Below are 16,525 nucleotides of genomic sequence, written 5' to 3'. Positions count from 1 at the left end.
ATTGGAACAGGCTGCCCAGGGAAGTGGTTGAGTCACCATCCCTGGAAGTATTTAAAAGACGTGTAGATGCGACACTTAGGGACATGGTTTAGTGGGCATGGTGGTGTTGGGCCGACGGTTGGACTCGATGATCTTAGAGGTCTTTTCCAACCCTAATGATTCTATGAATGATTCTATGAATTTGTGTTACATTTTAGACAAGTGCTATGCTTACGGGTCTTTAGCTTCTGATATCTGGCCTTACTCACTGAGAGTCGTGTTATACTGCGTCAACATAATTTACAAGTGATAATATTATCAGGACACTATCCACTTTCACAGCCTTCCTTTATTTCTTCAAAACTACTTAGCTTTCCTGCTAACTATGTTTTATGGAATATACTGCACACATTTCCCAAAATTCAGACAAACTGCCGAAGTATATTGCATGCTAATATTAGATTGCTTACACTACACTAGGTGGCACTGTCTGTCTCTCAATATATATGTACACAACAGCAAAGAGTTACTGGAACGATTCACAAGAAGGTCAGGGCAGACCTGCATCTGTTTCCTGCGAAATCCTACTTTTTACCCAACTCCACTGCTTAGCTTGCTCAGCCAGAAGATCATGTGACCTGTTGAGTTGATATGATGGGCAAACACAGAAATACAACCCATTTCTGACAGCTCTTTTTTCCTCTCATAGCTCAACCACACTGCTTCCTAGTTTATTTTGCTAGGCATAGTTCCTTGATTGTCATCATATCACTGTGCCGGTCTGATTTTACACAGAACTATTACACAACCACACTGATGATCACATGTTTTTTGATCACATGCCTCATAGGACACATAGCATTTGGCAAGGCATTACTTACAGGTACCCCTGGAAGGCCATCAAGTCCAGGTAAGCCTCTGTCACCCTTGAAACCTGATTGTCCTGGAAAACCTTATCAGAGAGAAAAAAATACAATTCTATTTATTACATGCTTTTACAAATAGCTCATTGTACGTGAATTCTTTGTGATCCTTCTCAAAGTGTCTCATTCCATCCCCAGTTATATCAGCATAATGCTGCTAAAGTCAGTGAAGTTGTCTGGATTCATGTGCTCATGTGCTATATGTGTCTGCATTCATAAACTCGGAAGTTGATGATTCCTTTGACTTAGGAATGAATTCACCTTACTGTTTAGACCTATCATGTAACCACTGCAGTCTTGAAACTACCTAAACCGTATTCATTTTTCTTAACAATCACTAGAACAAACGTTAGGTATAGTATCACTGTTCGCATGCGGCACTTCTCTCATATGGTAGCAGAAAAATAATTATTTGTTTTGGCCACAGAATTCAATGCCAGGATTGGAAATGTATGTATGGGCCACTGCCAAGCCTGGGCATATAGGGCAAATGCTTCCCACATTATTTTTCACTTTCACAGTCTTCTGTGAAAATATTTGGGCCACAGTTTGCAAAGACCCTCCACTGTGGCCAGTTTCTGCTTCCCTGGTAATTCTTGTTGATTGCATCAGAGATTTGGAATCAGGCCAAATATAGGAATATTCCATCCTCCTATCATTAGTTTCACAAACAATTTGATTAGTGGGACAAAAAGTAATTAATTTTATCATATATGCTGTATTTTTAGATTTTAGCCTACATAGTTAATTCTCAGGTAGTTAATGAGTTTTTACCTGCTGGACCTGGTGGCCCTTGTGGTCCTGGAAGTCCAGGCGGTCCTACTTTATCACATAAGGCACAGGATTCGCCTTTGTCACCTGAAAAAAAACCCCAACAAAACTAATGAATAACAATGAAAAGATTTAAGACAACTGCAAGCAGGTGGATTCAGGGGCAAATGTCAATTTAACAGACTTCATGTTGAAAGAACAAAAATAAATGTGTAACTTCTAATTACATGCTTCAAAGAGAATTTATCAGCAAACTGATATTCAAAATTCTTTAAAATTTTTAAAGGAATGGCATGAAAATCAACTTAAGTCTTATCCTAGGGATCATAATTAACAGATCAGTTAAAAGGGACCAGGCTGAAGAGGATCAAAAAGAAGAAAAGAAATATACACTGGGTATAGAAGAAATAAAAAGATTAAAGCAGAAGGAGAAGCTCTACAGTCACTGCAATTTTGCAGTTTTAGAAAAGCAGTGAGCAGAATGAGATGTAGGAAGGATCAGCCATTGTGTAAATGAGTGCAGCTCATTTTTTTATATGTCCATTTAGTCAGTGCTGCTAAAACACACGGTTGACAGGCCTATTTATAGGTGTTACAATTTTAGCTTCAATTATACTCATGGCAATGATTCATAAACCATTTCCATTCCCAACTCATTTGCCCCTCTAATTCTTCATCTCAGAATTCACATCTTAAATTGCCATGAACAATTGCCATTTACACTTAATGGGGCTATACTCAACCCTTTCTTTCTTTCTTCCTAGCTCCTCTTTCAGCCCTGCGCCACCCCTTATCACCTTCCAGCAATGTGTAGGCTAAGTGAAGTGTAAGTGAAGTTTGTGCCACACAACTTAATACACAATATCCTTCTTTTACTCACCAGAGACTCAAGAAACATCTTCCATGTCCATGAACTATTTGTTTAACTAGCTTTAAGTACACTTTCTCTGGATCCAGCCTAACTTGCTCAGCCTCTTTACATACCCAAGCTCCAGGGTACAGAGCATTAGAAAGCAATCACTTTAAATAATATTACCTTTCTCTCCCATCTCTCCTGGAAATCCATCTCTTCCTGGAGGTCCAGGACTACCTGGTGCACCAGGTTCTCCCTGCTGGCATTGGTCAATTCCATCTGCAATGGAAATGCAATAAAGAATATTGTTTGACAAGTGCAAGTTTCCATTATAGGGCTGCATTTATGAATGTCCCAGCTGAATGTATCTATGAATACTGGTAAGTCAGGATAGCATTTTATTTTTCTATTTGGTTTACTTTGAAAAATTTAACTGGGATTCTGTATTCTGATTCCATATATACGCTTAAGAAACCTCAAAAATTACAGGGAAAAGACAGGCTCTGTTATAATAAGGTTACAAACAACTTTTACATAAAATCTATTTTTATTGTAAGTTTTGGCTAAGAAAAGTACTGTGGGTGAAAAATTGCTGGTTTGACCCTGAAGAGAATGGAGAATATTGATGTTCTGAAGAAATTCATTAAGTAGAGTTTTTTGTACCCTGACTTTTGTTTTCAGTGTTTTAGGAAACCTTCTAGGTCAAAAGCAGCTTGTTAACATCTATTTAACTTCTTCACACCGATCAAGCTTCCTGAAAACAAGAAACTCCGTATATTAGGAACTTAAATAGAGAACAAATGAGAATATTTAGCAGGCTTGATATGAGAATACAAATTGTGCTTGTTCTGTTTGATTATATGGCAGAGGTTCTGACCCAATACTATATGACATCCCAAGAAGAAATTCTTCTCCCAAGTAACCAGCGATAGGACAAGAGGAAACGGCCTCAAGTTGCGCCAGGGGAGGTTTAGATTGGACATGAGGAAAAATTTCTTTACTGAAAGAGTGGTTAAACATTGGAAGAGGCTGCCTGGGGAAGTGGTTGAGTCACCATCCCTGGAAGTATTTAAAAGACGTGTAGATGAGGTGCTTAGGGACATGGTTTAGTGGGCGTGGTGGTGTTGGGTTGGTGGTTGGACTCGATGATCTTAGAGGTCTTTTCCAACCTTAATGATTCTATGCTTCTATGATGTCATTCTGGCCAAAGCCAGTAGTCAAAATGTTAATGTGAAGTCTGGCAAGCAACAGTTAAATGAAAAAAAATTGTTTCCCATGATGCACTTGAAGAAAGCTAAAGAAGTGTCTGGGGAAGGAGCAGAATTAAGCAGTGACAGAAACATGTTGTATGAAAAACAGGAATTGCTCTTATTTTTAGGGCAAGGTAAGATTTAGCTATTTAATTCCATATTCTAGGTGCTGGATTTTGTACTGCTTCATTGGCAAACACAGCAACAACTAGGCATCTTCAGTTGTTTTTGAACCAACTATTTTGGTTTAGGAATTCAATAGAGAATAATGTTCCTTTCACTAGTTTTAGACTACCTGTAATAAACTACTGTAATAGAGATATCATTCTTTATGTTGAAATGACAATTTATCTCACCATATCAGTATCACCTATAGCAAAAGTTTTCCTTCAATAAAAGAGTTAAAACATCAGTTGTAAGGAGCTATTAAGCATGGACTACTTTCATATGTACTTTTTTCATTGCTTCATTGCAGAGCAAAACAAAAACATTTTTCTCTTTAAAAATGCTTTATTAGAATTATACATAGCTGTATAATTTTGTTATCATTACTACTAATATTATGATGTATTTGTCACATCATTACTAGCTTTTCATTTACCTCTATAAAGCAAGCATTGACCCCATTCTCCTGTAAGATAATTTCATTTTACAATAAAAACTTCTAGCAGACTAGTATCTTGGTCAGCAGTTCTTACACCTGTTACATAGATTGGTACTGCAGACTTGTGATACTGAACAGCTACCTTTTATGCCAACAATATTAGTATCTGTTATTTTTTTCATTGAAAATCTATAAATATCTCTAAATTGGCACATTAGGACACAGAGGAAACGAATATGTATTAAGGTCAATTATTTGGCTATATTGTAACAGTCCACAAGGTACTTTTGAAGAAATTTTAAAAACATTTAGCAAAGAATCCTTGTCCCAGTGAGGAAACAAGCGGCTCACTGCGTCATGGAACAGCTTTTACTTGGTCCATGAACAACTCAGATATGTTTCTTCCACGATGTAGATGCATTCTGATTATAGCTTTTATAATCTTGTCTCCTTATCCTTTTTTATGTGCATGCAATGTGCGTTATTGAGTCTTCATTATGAAAAGCAACCGTGTGCTTTACCTACCTGTTTTGCCCGGAGGACCTGGTGGGCCAGGCAACCCTGGGGGACCTGGGAAACCATCTCTTCCAGGGGGTCCGGGTAAAGGGAATCCCGGAGAACCCTTTTCACCTTTTTCACCTCTCTCTCCAGGGACACCAGGAGATCCTATCCTGTCTGGAAGCGGTCGACCTTTGGACAGAGTAAAACATACACGTAAAAAAGTTACAAGCAGGAAGGCAGTAACATTATCAACACATTAACTTCCATTAGGTTTCAGAGAGAAACAGAAAAATGTCAGTGCAAAATGAAAAGGGATTGTATTTTTACTCTTGGTGATTTATACAAAATTGAGGTTACATACATACTACAGCTCAGAATAACTCACTTTGGTTAGGTCCCCAGACAAACACTCTTATTCTGTACTAACTGCCTTTCTGAGATTTAGTTTAATCAACTTTTGCTGGGTAGGAAAAAGTGGTGACACAGGAGTTAATTTAGCAATTACAGTTAGAAACTATTACACTCTTCCTTATCTCGTAATAAACCAAATCTTAAACACACCTAGAAAGGGACAGTGTCTCTAAGAACTTCGGTAGATAAGTATTCAACAAAGCTAGCAGATTTCAGGAATGCTAAAACCAAAACTGTTTGTCGGAATAATAAGCAAACAACAGCCAATAAAGAGAAGCAGTTAAACAGCTAGAAAAAACTACTTAAGATCTCCTTTTAGCTATTTGTACAGTCACGCAGGACTTCATACTTTAACGAGTTATTTCAGTTCACAACTGATCACTAGACTTGATCACTAAACCATTTTGAGCCTTCTGCAACATTGCAGGAAGATATGAAAGTCACACAAATCTCAATTTCTGTAGGGTAATGACAGACTAAAAGCTACTATTTTTCTTGTCTTGTCTCACAGAATTCTTTAGGGACTATTACAGCCTGCGGTATATAGTATCTGCTCCCTAAACTGTGAAAAATTTCCTGGAAGCTATCTGACCCTGGCTCACATTAATTTCATATTTATCTCACTGTCAAGACAGAAAATGTGAGCAAAGGAGGTAATAGTAGTATCACTGCAGGATGTGCTAGAGTCAGGTTTCCACAGATGATTTGCTTAATTTTTAAAAAGCAAATATCATGGTTTAGTTCAAACACATGTACATATATACATCATAGCAGTGTTGTCATGAATGTGAATATGTTAAGACTATGAAAAAGGCAACATTTGCAGGCAAAAGAAATAACTTTTATTAGATTAAGTGACATAGTTGAAAAAAAAGCAGGAAGCCTTCAGGAATGACTTTGATCTAATAAATGTTATTATTACTCTCTACTAACCTTGTTCTATTATATATATGCAAACACATATAGAGCTGAAGTGAGAGCAAAACAAATTATCTACATATGAGTGTCCATACATAAGTACATATGCACATACCCACACACAGATTCACATTTTACAACTCTTCTTGCCCAGTGCAGCCATACTCTCTGGGCTCTCTGGTGACCTGTGCACGCTACTTCTTCAATTTAAGCAGAAAGTTATCAGGGCTCTACACAAAGAGCAAGGCTGGATCACATCAGAGACACGAGAAAAGCAATCTACAGGAAGGGTCTAGAGGGATGATTAGACCCCCGGAGAGGCCACTGCCCGGGTGTTCTGTAAGTCAGGCAGTAACTGGCAGCAGTTAGGGAGAACACCTCTTGGGACTCTTCACCCAAGAAGAACACAGGAAAAATGTGAACAAAATCAGTGGGCATAAATTCATACCTGGAGGTCCTGGGATTCCTTGTATACCAGGGAAACCTTTAGAAAGAGAAGTTTTCAATTAGGCAACAAAGTCAGTAATGCCAACGTCAGTGAACTTCTAGCACATATTATTTAAGTACGCATTACAAGCTAGCATGCCCTGCATCAAAGGTTAAGTTAAATAATCCATAGATATCTGCAAACAATACATTTACAGAAAAGGCCCTGCTGTGTGCCTTCTCCACTGATCTTTCTTCCATAGGGTAAGGTCTGTAATGTGGAAAATAGGAAAGGGAATGCTTGGTTTTCCCTGTTTACTGAAGAATTTTGTAAATTATGCAAGCCAATTTTAAGATTAAAATTTAGCTACTGACTTTTTTAAAGGAGTCTCAAGATTCTCTGCATTATTATCCTCTTTATGCTTGTGTTGATTTCCATCTTTCTTAAATAATCTCACTGGCTTATTTAACTGCCATAAAAACAGATCCCAGTTTACCCTTTTCGAATCTATAACTGAAAGGCAGTCTTATTTATGATGAGAAGAAGTGTCCTACAAACTACAACAAAAGTTAGTAACCTGAAAGCAGTTAAATAAATAACTGGAACATTTCACTGTCATATAGAGCTCACAGATAGTGCAGTTTTAATTTCCTTTAATAAGAAAACTAAAAGCATAACTCAATCAAAAAGACAAGACAAAATACATACCTTTTTCACCTTTTTGACCTTTTAGTCCAGGCAAACCTGAAACTCCAGGCTCTCCTTTTTCACCAAAGGTATCTACTGGTCCAGTATCTATAACCTGAATCACAGGACAAAGACTAGGACACTAGAAACATACAACTGTGCCCTTGTTTGTACCTCCCCCAACCTGACCTGATCGTACAGATGCCATTTTGTTTTGTGAAAACAATTTTGAGAAGTTTTGGTTATACTTGCAATTTCAGTGATACATAACAACTGCTGTGAGAGGGTTGTAGCTGCTGAGGAATTACCAGAGAAATTAAATATTTCCTATTATACCAAAATTCCTTCATATCAGTAGTAGGATTAAGTGGAGAGCTTTACGGCACTTTTCTGAACAAGAATGATATCAAGAAACCTCAGCATGGTCTAAGCACTGATCCATTAGGTTTGTATTACCTTTAATTTTAAAATATTACGTTCTGGCAATTTCTGCTAACATTGATCTGAGCTTGACATACAGGATACCAATATTTGCAATAAAATATTCAGGAAGTATTCACCATTTTTCAAATCAAATTAGCAGATGTTGCAAATTTTCCCCCATGTTGGGGAAGCAGCACCATCAATGATCTATTTGTTACTGACTAATACCATTTTTTATTTGAAGTGTTAAAAAAATTACAGACTGCAAAGCTGACAGACTTACTCTTTTGAACTCTCTTTTAGATACTTTGTATTGATTGACAATGCCTATCATTTTCATAGTCCAAAACACTTGAAATTCATATTCTTTGAGAGCTCCTTTCCCAAATTTCAAACATACTTAAAAGAACTGTATCCAACTCTTGTTTCCATTAAGAAAAAATGAGGACATGACTGATTAGAATGAGATCAGAACATGCACGGTCTCTCTTTTTTTCCTCATTGTTTGAGCACTTTGACTTTCACAAAATTTATATTTTCATTTAAGTTTAAAATAAAAGAGTTTATTTTACTTACTCTTCCTGGAGGTCCTGGAAAACCTTGTTCACCTTTGTCACCCTAAATCAAAATACAATTTACATTTTAAATCCAGCTCAGATTTTCTTCCCCACAAAATAGTATTTCCTTAGCAAATGAACACTTTGATACAGATTCATACAACTTCCAAATGATAAGCACCTGGACCATTATAATAAGCAGTAAGTAGTTAGTTTGTGGGCCTGTACTGCTTTACACTGTGTAAAGAGAAACTGGGATTTTTAGGAAAGTACATTTGTACATATGCTGGCTGGGCAAAGAGCTTGTGAAAATAAAGCCTGCATTAATCAATTCATATAAGAGCTCTAAACCAGGGATACCTAAGCTACCTTAATTTTGACTGTTCCTAGTCTCTGAGTGATGACTTTACAACTTAGTAACATTCATTTAATATTGCTTTATGTATATTTATGTTTTAATGCACATCTATGAACACGCCATACAAGTTCTTAACTCCTCATTCTGTGTGATGGGAAGCAGAGGCCACTACTACGCACCTTCGTACCAGCCTCCCCGGGTCGTCCTGGAATCCCAAATCCACCAGGCAAACCCTGTGTGCAGAAGACAGCAAAACCAGAAAAGACAAATATAGTTGTGTCTTAGCTCTGGCAGCATCAAAGTTTTAAATTTTCAAATCAGTCACTAATTCACTGAAAGCAACAACTTTAAGTAAACAATTCAGACGGCTAGAAAATTTCAACCATTTATAATACACAGACAGTTCTTTGTTTCGAACATAAGAAACAGTACTGGAAATTCAGTAAAATACATACGGGTTCTCCTTTTGGTCCTGGTTCACCATCTTTTCCAGGCTTTCCCTGTAAAACACCAAGTTCCACTCAGCTTAAACAGATGGCCACATACATGCAATTTCTGAATACGGTGGGTGAAACACTAGGACAAAACAATCGCTATTGTAATGCATTAACCGAAGTGTGGTAACACAGCTAATAGTGCAGAGGGCACAAAGCAGGCAAATTATGACTGCCTACTGCTTATATTACTCAACATCCTACAAGCTGCAGAATTAAATAAAATCCTGCAAATCTGTTCCCAGAGCCAGGAATAACATACGGATTTCCCAGTCAAGGACGCTTCAAGACAAAATATATCAACAGCACAGGAAACTGGAACCAGACCCAGAAACTTTTCCCTTCATAGGAATCCCTTTCTATATATATACTCTCCAGTCTCACAAAACCTTTATTCATGGACATTCGGTGGCTCAGTTTCAGCAGAAGGCTTGGAGAGTGGCCCCGTATGAGATCGTGTGGTAACCTAGTGGTAAAAAACACTTCCTCTAAATTGAAAGCTGTAATTTCAAATTAATTAAAAATATGATCTGTAAAGTCAGGAGAGTCTTCAAATGTGCACTGTGATTGGAATTAATCATATGGTTTCACTCCATGAAACTGGAATATCGGATCTTAACATATGTTCATCTTTCAAGCCTTATCTTAATTTCAGAAGTAGCTATGATTTCCTTGAACAGCAACAATTATGCATAAAATATCTTAGAAACTTTGCTCAGGGAACTCTGCAGACACTGAAAAATATATTTTTTAACAATTCAAAGATGCTCTGGTTTCCTCAACAAGTTCTAGGCCAACATTTCTCCATCCTTCTAGCTTTCAAGCACTCATTTACTGTAAGAGTAAAAACACATACATGATAGCAAGGATAATCCCATCGCATATCTTTACTGAAAGGATGACAGAACATTCGACCTTGAAGTATATTAGAGAGGGAGATTTTCTCTTTTTCAGATTGAAGTACAATTCAATGCCTATAGATGTGCTGGGTCTTTTGCAAACAGTTTATGAAGACCCACAATTTGAGAAACAATACTTTAGATACGTTTTCATGTAGAAAACGTATGGCTTTGCTACCAGCTCAGCTATGAAAGATATAGCATGACTGATGCAGAAGTTGTATGGATGAGACTATGATGTAGGTCAGACTAGGCAAATGTAACAGACCTTATGGCCAGGCTAGAAACCAGCAAGCAAAGATATCTCAGGCATCTGAATTTTTTCCTCCGTTCCTCTTCTTTGTAAGAAACAGTACCTTTAGGCTAAGCAGGCTTATTTAGTAGATTGCACGTAAGACTATTTGAAATAAATTCAACACGTTCCATTTAGCTAAAGTCATTCCTACAGAGTGATTCGTTTTTCTTTGCTTTTCCTTCTGTTCTGGAATGACTTAATCTTGCTTCAGTTGGGATCAGTGGGAGTCTTGCCTTTGCCTTCAGCACTGCAAGCTACTGTTGGGTGTCTTTAGTTATCTGAAAGCATGTTACATACTAATAATACTCTATGTTATTACTACCTTGACTTATACACCTGTCCTACAGCAAAACTTGCTGGTTTGAAATATACCAAATTTGCTGTTTCACTAATAGTTACTGAGTTTAATTAGCTTATGGAAACAATGCAATGACTGTAATTATGGTATTGATAAAGTTGAGCATACTTACACGTGGACCAGGCTTCCCAGGTTCACCCTTTTCTCCTTTGAAACCTGAACCTGGCAATCCCTGGAAAATAAATACACACAAGATTAATAATACTGCCAAATTCTAAAGTAAACTTGCTTTTATCAAATAGCTATAAAGATATCCAGGGCCATTATCATATTCTTCATGATTTTTATAGCAATTAAAAAAAAATTCTACACAATACTTACTGGGGTTCCCTGTTCACCCTTTTCACCTGGATCACCCTAATGAAATTATAAAAAAAAAGTAGATTAGTAAGCAAAATCTTAACCATTATTCATTTAGGTTGTAAATCATTTAATTCGTCATGTCAGAAAAAGCACATTTGACCCTGTTCTCCACTTCAAGAACTATGCCTAATAGTATGATGCGCAAGAAGTTAGACAAACACAAAATGTTAATCCATTAAGCTAGTTTATTGTACTAGTATATTTTGTTTAGCCTGCCTAATTCAATAATTGAAAAATTCATTAACACTCAGATTCCATGAATGTGATTCCATATATGAAAAGTCCAGTATAAGCTACTTAATTCAAATTTTTAGAATATTTGGTGTCTACAGGACTACGCTTATCAATCCTCCTTCCTCAGAAAGTCCTCTGCTGTATGCATTACTTATTTACGCGATTATTTATCCATTTATCATTTTATCATATATTTTTCAGAGAAACATCTAGAAAGGCAAACAAAATTCATTCATGAAGTAAAACAGGGAGAAATTTTTGAAAAATTGGCTGTAGGTGACTTCGTATTTTCTTTTTCCTGTTTTACTTTTGTTTGCTAATTCCTATTGATCATATTTTAATGAAGAGGACAACAAGATTAATCATTTGAGGTCTCACCTTTTCTCCCCTTATGATTTCACTCCCTTTTTCTTTCACATGTGGTGCTGGTCCTGGGGGGCCTGGGGGGCCCCGTACCCCTTGTTCTCCCTGTCAACACCAAATCCAGGATAGTCCATTGAAAACAGTACTGACACTGAGAACAAACGTTACTAAGACAAATACCATTAAAGAGAACTACCACTTGCTTTTAAAAATATAGCTAAATGGTTTTTTATAAATTCTTATTTCAGCAAAATCAATCAGAGAAAGGGTTACATACACAGCTATAGGAGACACAACTGTATAATGGGTGACAGACAGAGACTGCCCTGAAGAAAGATCTCTGAATCTCCTTTTAGGGTGAAGATTGATTAATACCGAATATCAAGAACATATCAAACTCATTATTATAATAGTACAAAGCTTTTTAGTGCCTCCTTTAGGAGGAAGGAGATTAGGAGGAAAGAGGTTGATGCCTGAAGGAAAATGTTAGTCAAAGCTTATAGTGTTCCATCAGCTTTACAACTGTCCGTAAAGGCCAACTTCAAGGTGGTAACTGTGGATCATACTTTTTTAGTACGTATGTGTCCATAGCAGGGTCAGAACCTCATCTCCTTATATAATGCAAAAGCACTATATTTTACAGTAAAACACCTCCAAAAAGGCTTGATACACTTCTGTCAAGCAGTAATGCATAGCAATGCCATTTGTTTTTTGCTAAAGACAAACCTGAGGAGTCCAATATATCTCCACATACTTCTGTGGCCAACATTTTTCAAGAAATTTTATGATAACAAGTTAAACTCACCGTGTCATGCAGCAAAAAATTATAACCATTAGGAATAGCGTGGCTCAAAATACATAAATAAGGTGGTGGATAAAAAAACACCACCTAAGTAACATAATTTACTTATACTCCAAAAGGCCTCTGTCAATGACACTCATGAGAAGCTTCTGGAGAAGGGCTCAGACACACTATCAATTTACCAAATAACCCATGACTACATGCATTTCCTGAAAATGCAACATAAGGCACTTTAGCCTAGACCTCTCAGTGGGCAAGGTAACACATTAAACCTAACATGTTTTACCTCCCATTTGATGCTGGTTAAGACAACAAATGGGATCCTGGAGCACATCTTCTGGCTTAGTTTCATTCAAAAGTAAACCTGCCTGTGTGCTCTGAAAACTGCTCCTGGTTGCATCAAAACAAAAGTTGTCCCCAGTAAAAGGGGACAACTGAAAGATCTGCTTCAAAAGTATAAACTACCAATCCAAACTAAGGCAGACAGGCCCTCAAGAGTCCTACCACAATTAATTCTGATAATTCTGCACAGCACATTAAACCTCACCCCTCAGAACTAAACCGATTTCAAATAAATCTCATGATGAGTCCTAATATACAGAGTAAATGTTTCCAGATCTGCCTACTGCCAACTAAAGTAGTTGGTACTAGTCACAGCTGGAAAACAGGATAATGACCTAAATTAATGTCAGGTATAACATCACCATGAACAAAGTCTGTAACCGTTCATGACTTCTGTTCATTTAGGTGTAAGTTACAGATTTACTCAAGTCTTCAAAAAATTACAACGTTTATTTTCTCCATAGATTGATTCCAACAGTTTACTTATTTAAAACAAAGCATCAAGAACATTTCTGACAGTTTTTCTCTAGGAGTTTTCAAAAGAGACTTACCTTTTCACCTTTGGGACCCTGAAAGCCCAACCCCATGTAGCCCTGAAAATAAAAATTACACATACTCAGCCAATTTTTATCAGCAGTGCATACGTGCATACACACACATATATGAAGGTATTCTGTACCCGGCAAAAGTTAAGAGAGGATATAAAAGACAGGATATGTCTTTTAAATGCACGTGTGAAACAAATAAATAATTATGTCCTAACCCTCCCTGTTGTTTTCTTAAGTCAGCAATTTGTGAAAAAATATATAGAATGAAATTTATCAGATAATTTTATTGTCAGTATGATCTTTTTTCATCACTTTACTGAAAATTTTGACATTTTCAGATGAGTTCAAATAATCACAGAATGTTGTAATTACTACTGATTTGATCACGTGAGGTAACAGATCTAAACAAATTTGATAAAAACCTAAAAAATGCGTTAAAAATCTCTCTTTATGACGCTCATTAAGACATAAAAACAGATTTCAAAGTGTAGAAAACCCACTCTTCTAGGACCATTCGTTTCCAGCTTTTTGGGGAACTGGTGTGCCAAATAAATAAACAAATAGACTTAATCTTTATAATAAAAAGAGTCTTACCTTCTCGCCTGGGAGTCCTGGTGGCCCTGGGGGACCCTACAAAACAGTACACTTTAGCATATATATGTATATAGTAGTTGTTGTACATATAGTATGTATGTACTAGTTGGAATAATGCCTTATTCTATAACGATAGCAAAAATGCAAATCTTTCCATTAAATCAAGATGTAAAGTCTTTTTCTGCTACTGTCCATAACTCACAACTTAAAATAAATAATAAAACCAAACAGAATCTGTCTAAGTTATCCCATCAGACCTTGTTTTGCACTTAAGAGTGTTGGACCTAAACAGGATCTAGACAGGAGACAATCCAAAAAAAGTCTATGGTACTGCACTGTAATATAACTTTACTGCTGACTTTTTTTTTTTTGCAGTTTTGCATGCTAAATATTACTCCTCACCCTTCTTTCATTAAAGTTGTTCTTTTTCACATCAGCAAGTGCAAATGCTGACTAAACTGTACTACCATTTTCCTTTACATTACTTTCAGTTTTCTTCAGAAGGGTAAGAAATCTCACAGAGCTCACTTTAATAGCCAGAAACACTGGGTGGACTTCTACCAAATGGAAATAACTGATGCCTGCTAGCTAGTGTTACCTGCATCCAGTACAGGAAGACAAGATATTAGGTATCTATTAGACCTGTCAAAACGTCAAATAGCTGAAATGCCTTCAGCATTTGGCAATTACCATAATAACAGACAGTTGATATCCTGCTTTCCACAGTACTACTTACTGTGGCTGCCCATAAGAACAACCTCAGCAAACATTTTGATTTAGATCTGGCTGCTAGGTTTGTGGGTTTTTTTCTATAAATTAAGTGGGGGAAGAGGGGAAAGGAGGAATAACTATTACAACCCCTCCCACGCAAAAATACCCTCAAAGCCTGCAAGAAGAGATGACTGTAGGAGCAGCTGCTATTGAAAACCTATGTTACCTAGTCATTCCTGCCACGGTAGAGTCCAGGAGGCTAAACATGAAGCCTGGAACCACAGGTTACCTTTCTCAAATCCCCACAAACACTGGCTATACACACCTTGTAGAACTTTCCTATAATAAAGCTCTACAAGTAAAGTGCAAATCACCATGAGAGGAAACTTACTGGCTCTCCTGGAGGACCTTGTGGCCCCATTGGTCCCTGAAACCCTGGAGTTCCAGGTGGACCCTATGAAAAATTAAAATGGCATAATTAAAAAGTGATATGTATTTCGTAATTTCATGATACTGTTATAATTTTAATTCAAGCTCACTGCTATTCAAACATCATTTAGACTTACAGGTAGTCCAGGTTGGCCAGGAAAGCCTTTATCACCTTTTAGCACACTAGGAGGTAAAAGACCAATCACTTCACCTGGATCTCCCTATAACAAGAAAAGAAAAAGAATAATACTTGAACATCCATTCAAATACATTCAAAAACAGTAATATTGAGATGAGAGGAAAGTTGGAGCTATGCAAAGTTCAGAATCATTTGGAAAGCTGACTTAAAAAAAGTCACCTTACTTCTTTTAATTCAGCTGAAACATAGCAAGAGATATTAAAAGTTAAGACCTTAATTGCCAAATGTCCTTTAAAACCACCTGAAGTGATTCCAGCACCAAATCTTCCTGCATACCCTAATTTCCTATACCATAATGGGTAGTCAGAAAGATTTTCTTACCAAATCTATCACTACTAGTGTCACCACACAATGGGAGCATCTGACCTGGCTGCTGAGAGAAGCGGTAACCTCACAATCTCTTTTCCAGGCTGAGATCTTCAGTTTTATACCTAATTTTGACATAAAAGCCATTTAAGGCACCCCTTTTCTTCAAAAAACAAATCCACTTTGTCTTACTTTAGAGAACTATTCTGATCGTTTTCCACTTCTTTATGCCTCTTTTTTTGACAGCAGAAGATCACATTTTTCCTGCATTTTTGTACAAAGTTGCAATATTGTAAGTGATTTTATTTCAGGAATTGTGTACCTATGCATACATGCCTAGGGAAGAAACATTCCAGTACTTCATCGTTTATAGACTAAAGTCAGTTCTTCCCGTGTGAGAGAAAGAGAAAAGGGCATTTTACAACTTCAGGTAGTCATGTCATTACAAAGCTGAGATTACATTTACAGTTATATTTAGCTTACAGTTCCAAATTATATCTGTTCATCTTAAAGAGCAAAAGCTCTCTGTTGACATTCAATTATTTCATTCTCCAGCTCACAAAACGCACTCAGATACCTAGTTAGGAATTTTTTTCTTTATGAAAACTGTTTAGTATGTGTTGGATGCTTCGCATATTGTGGGCTATATGACTTTCTTCCACAAACATTATCTATTTGAAACTATTTAGATAAATGAAATGTCCATATCAAAACAAATGTTCGAACCATAAAATTTATCTAAATCTTTATGCACAATTGGGTGGTCACCATACTACTTATACATCATTAATGACATGTACTATTTTTTTCTGTTGTAATCCATGTAATACTTACACTTTTAAGACCTGCATGGAACAACACATATGTTCAATTGTTACTAGCTGGAGGTCGCCCCACTGTCTTTATTTAGTGGGACTGCAGAACAG

The 16,525-nt window shown here is 36.8% G+C and overlaps 1 protein-coding gene across 1 annotated transcript in view; it reads right to left on the bottom strand.

Moving 5' to 3' along the window:
* The window catches only part of COL4A1 (collagen, type IV, alpha 1), a 133,722-nt gene that overhangs the window by 36,070 nt on the left and 81,127 nt on the right, over positions 1–16,525 (bottom strand). The window contains exons 9-24 of the mRNA XM_009322531.1: positions 15,232–15,315; positions 15,057–15,119; positions 13,955–13,990; positions 13,364–13,405; positions 11,684–11,773; positions 11,030–11,065; positions 10,821–10,880; positions 9,118–9,162; positions 8,842–8,895; positions 8,324–8,365; positions 7,346–7,439; positions 6,659–6,694; positions 4,906–5,070; positions 2,710–2,805; positions 1,677–1,760; positions 861–931 (exon numbers count right to left, since the gene is read on the bottom strand). Of these exons, the coding sequence (XP_009320806.1) occupies positions 861–931; positions 1,677–1,760; positions 2,710–2,805; positions 4,906–5,070; positions 6,659–6,694; positions 7,346–7,439; positions 8,324–8,365; positions 8,842–8,895; positions 9,118–9,162; positions 10,821–10,880; positions 11,030–11,065; positions 11,684–11,773; positions 13,364–13,405; positions 13,955–13,990; positions 15,057–15,119; positions 15,232–15,315 (1,098 nt within the window). The remainder of the gene's footprint in view (positions 1–860; positions 932–1,676; positions 1,761–2,709; positions 2,806–4,905; positions 5,071–6,658; positions 6,695–7,345; positions 7,440–8,323; positions 8,366–8,841; positions 8,896–9,117; positions 9,163–10,820; positions 10,881–11,029; positions 11,066–11,683; positions 11,774–13,363; positions 13,406–13,954; positions 13,991–15,056; positions 15,120–15,231; positions 15,316–16,525) is intronic.

This window comes from Pygoscelis adeliae, unplaced genomic scaffold (assembly GCF_000699105.1).
Source record: "Pygoscelis adeliae isolate BGI_AS28 unplaced genomic scaffold, ASM69910v1 Scaffold424, whole genome shotgun sequence".
Taxonomy (NCBI): domain Eukaryota; kingdom Metazoa; phylum Chordata; class Aves; order Sphenisciformes; family Spheniscidae; genus Pygoscelis; species Pygoscelis adeliae.
The sequence above is the reverse complement of the archived record's forward strand: the minus strand, read 5'-3'. Positions and strand labels throughout refer to the sequence as shown.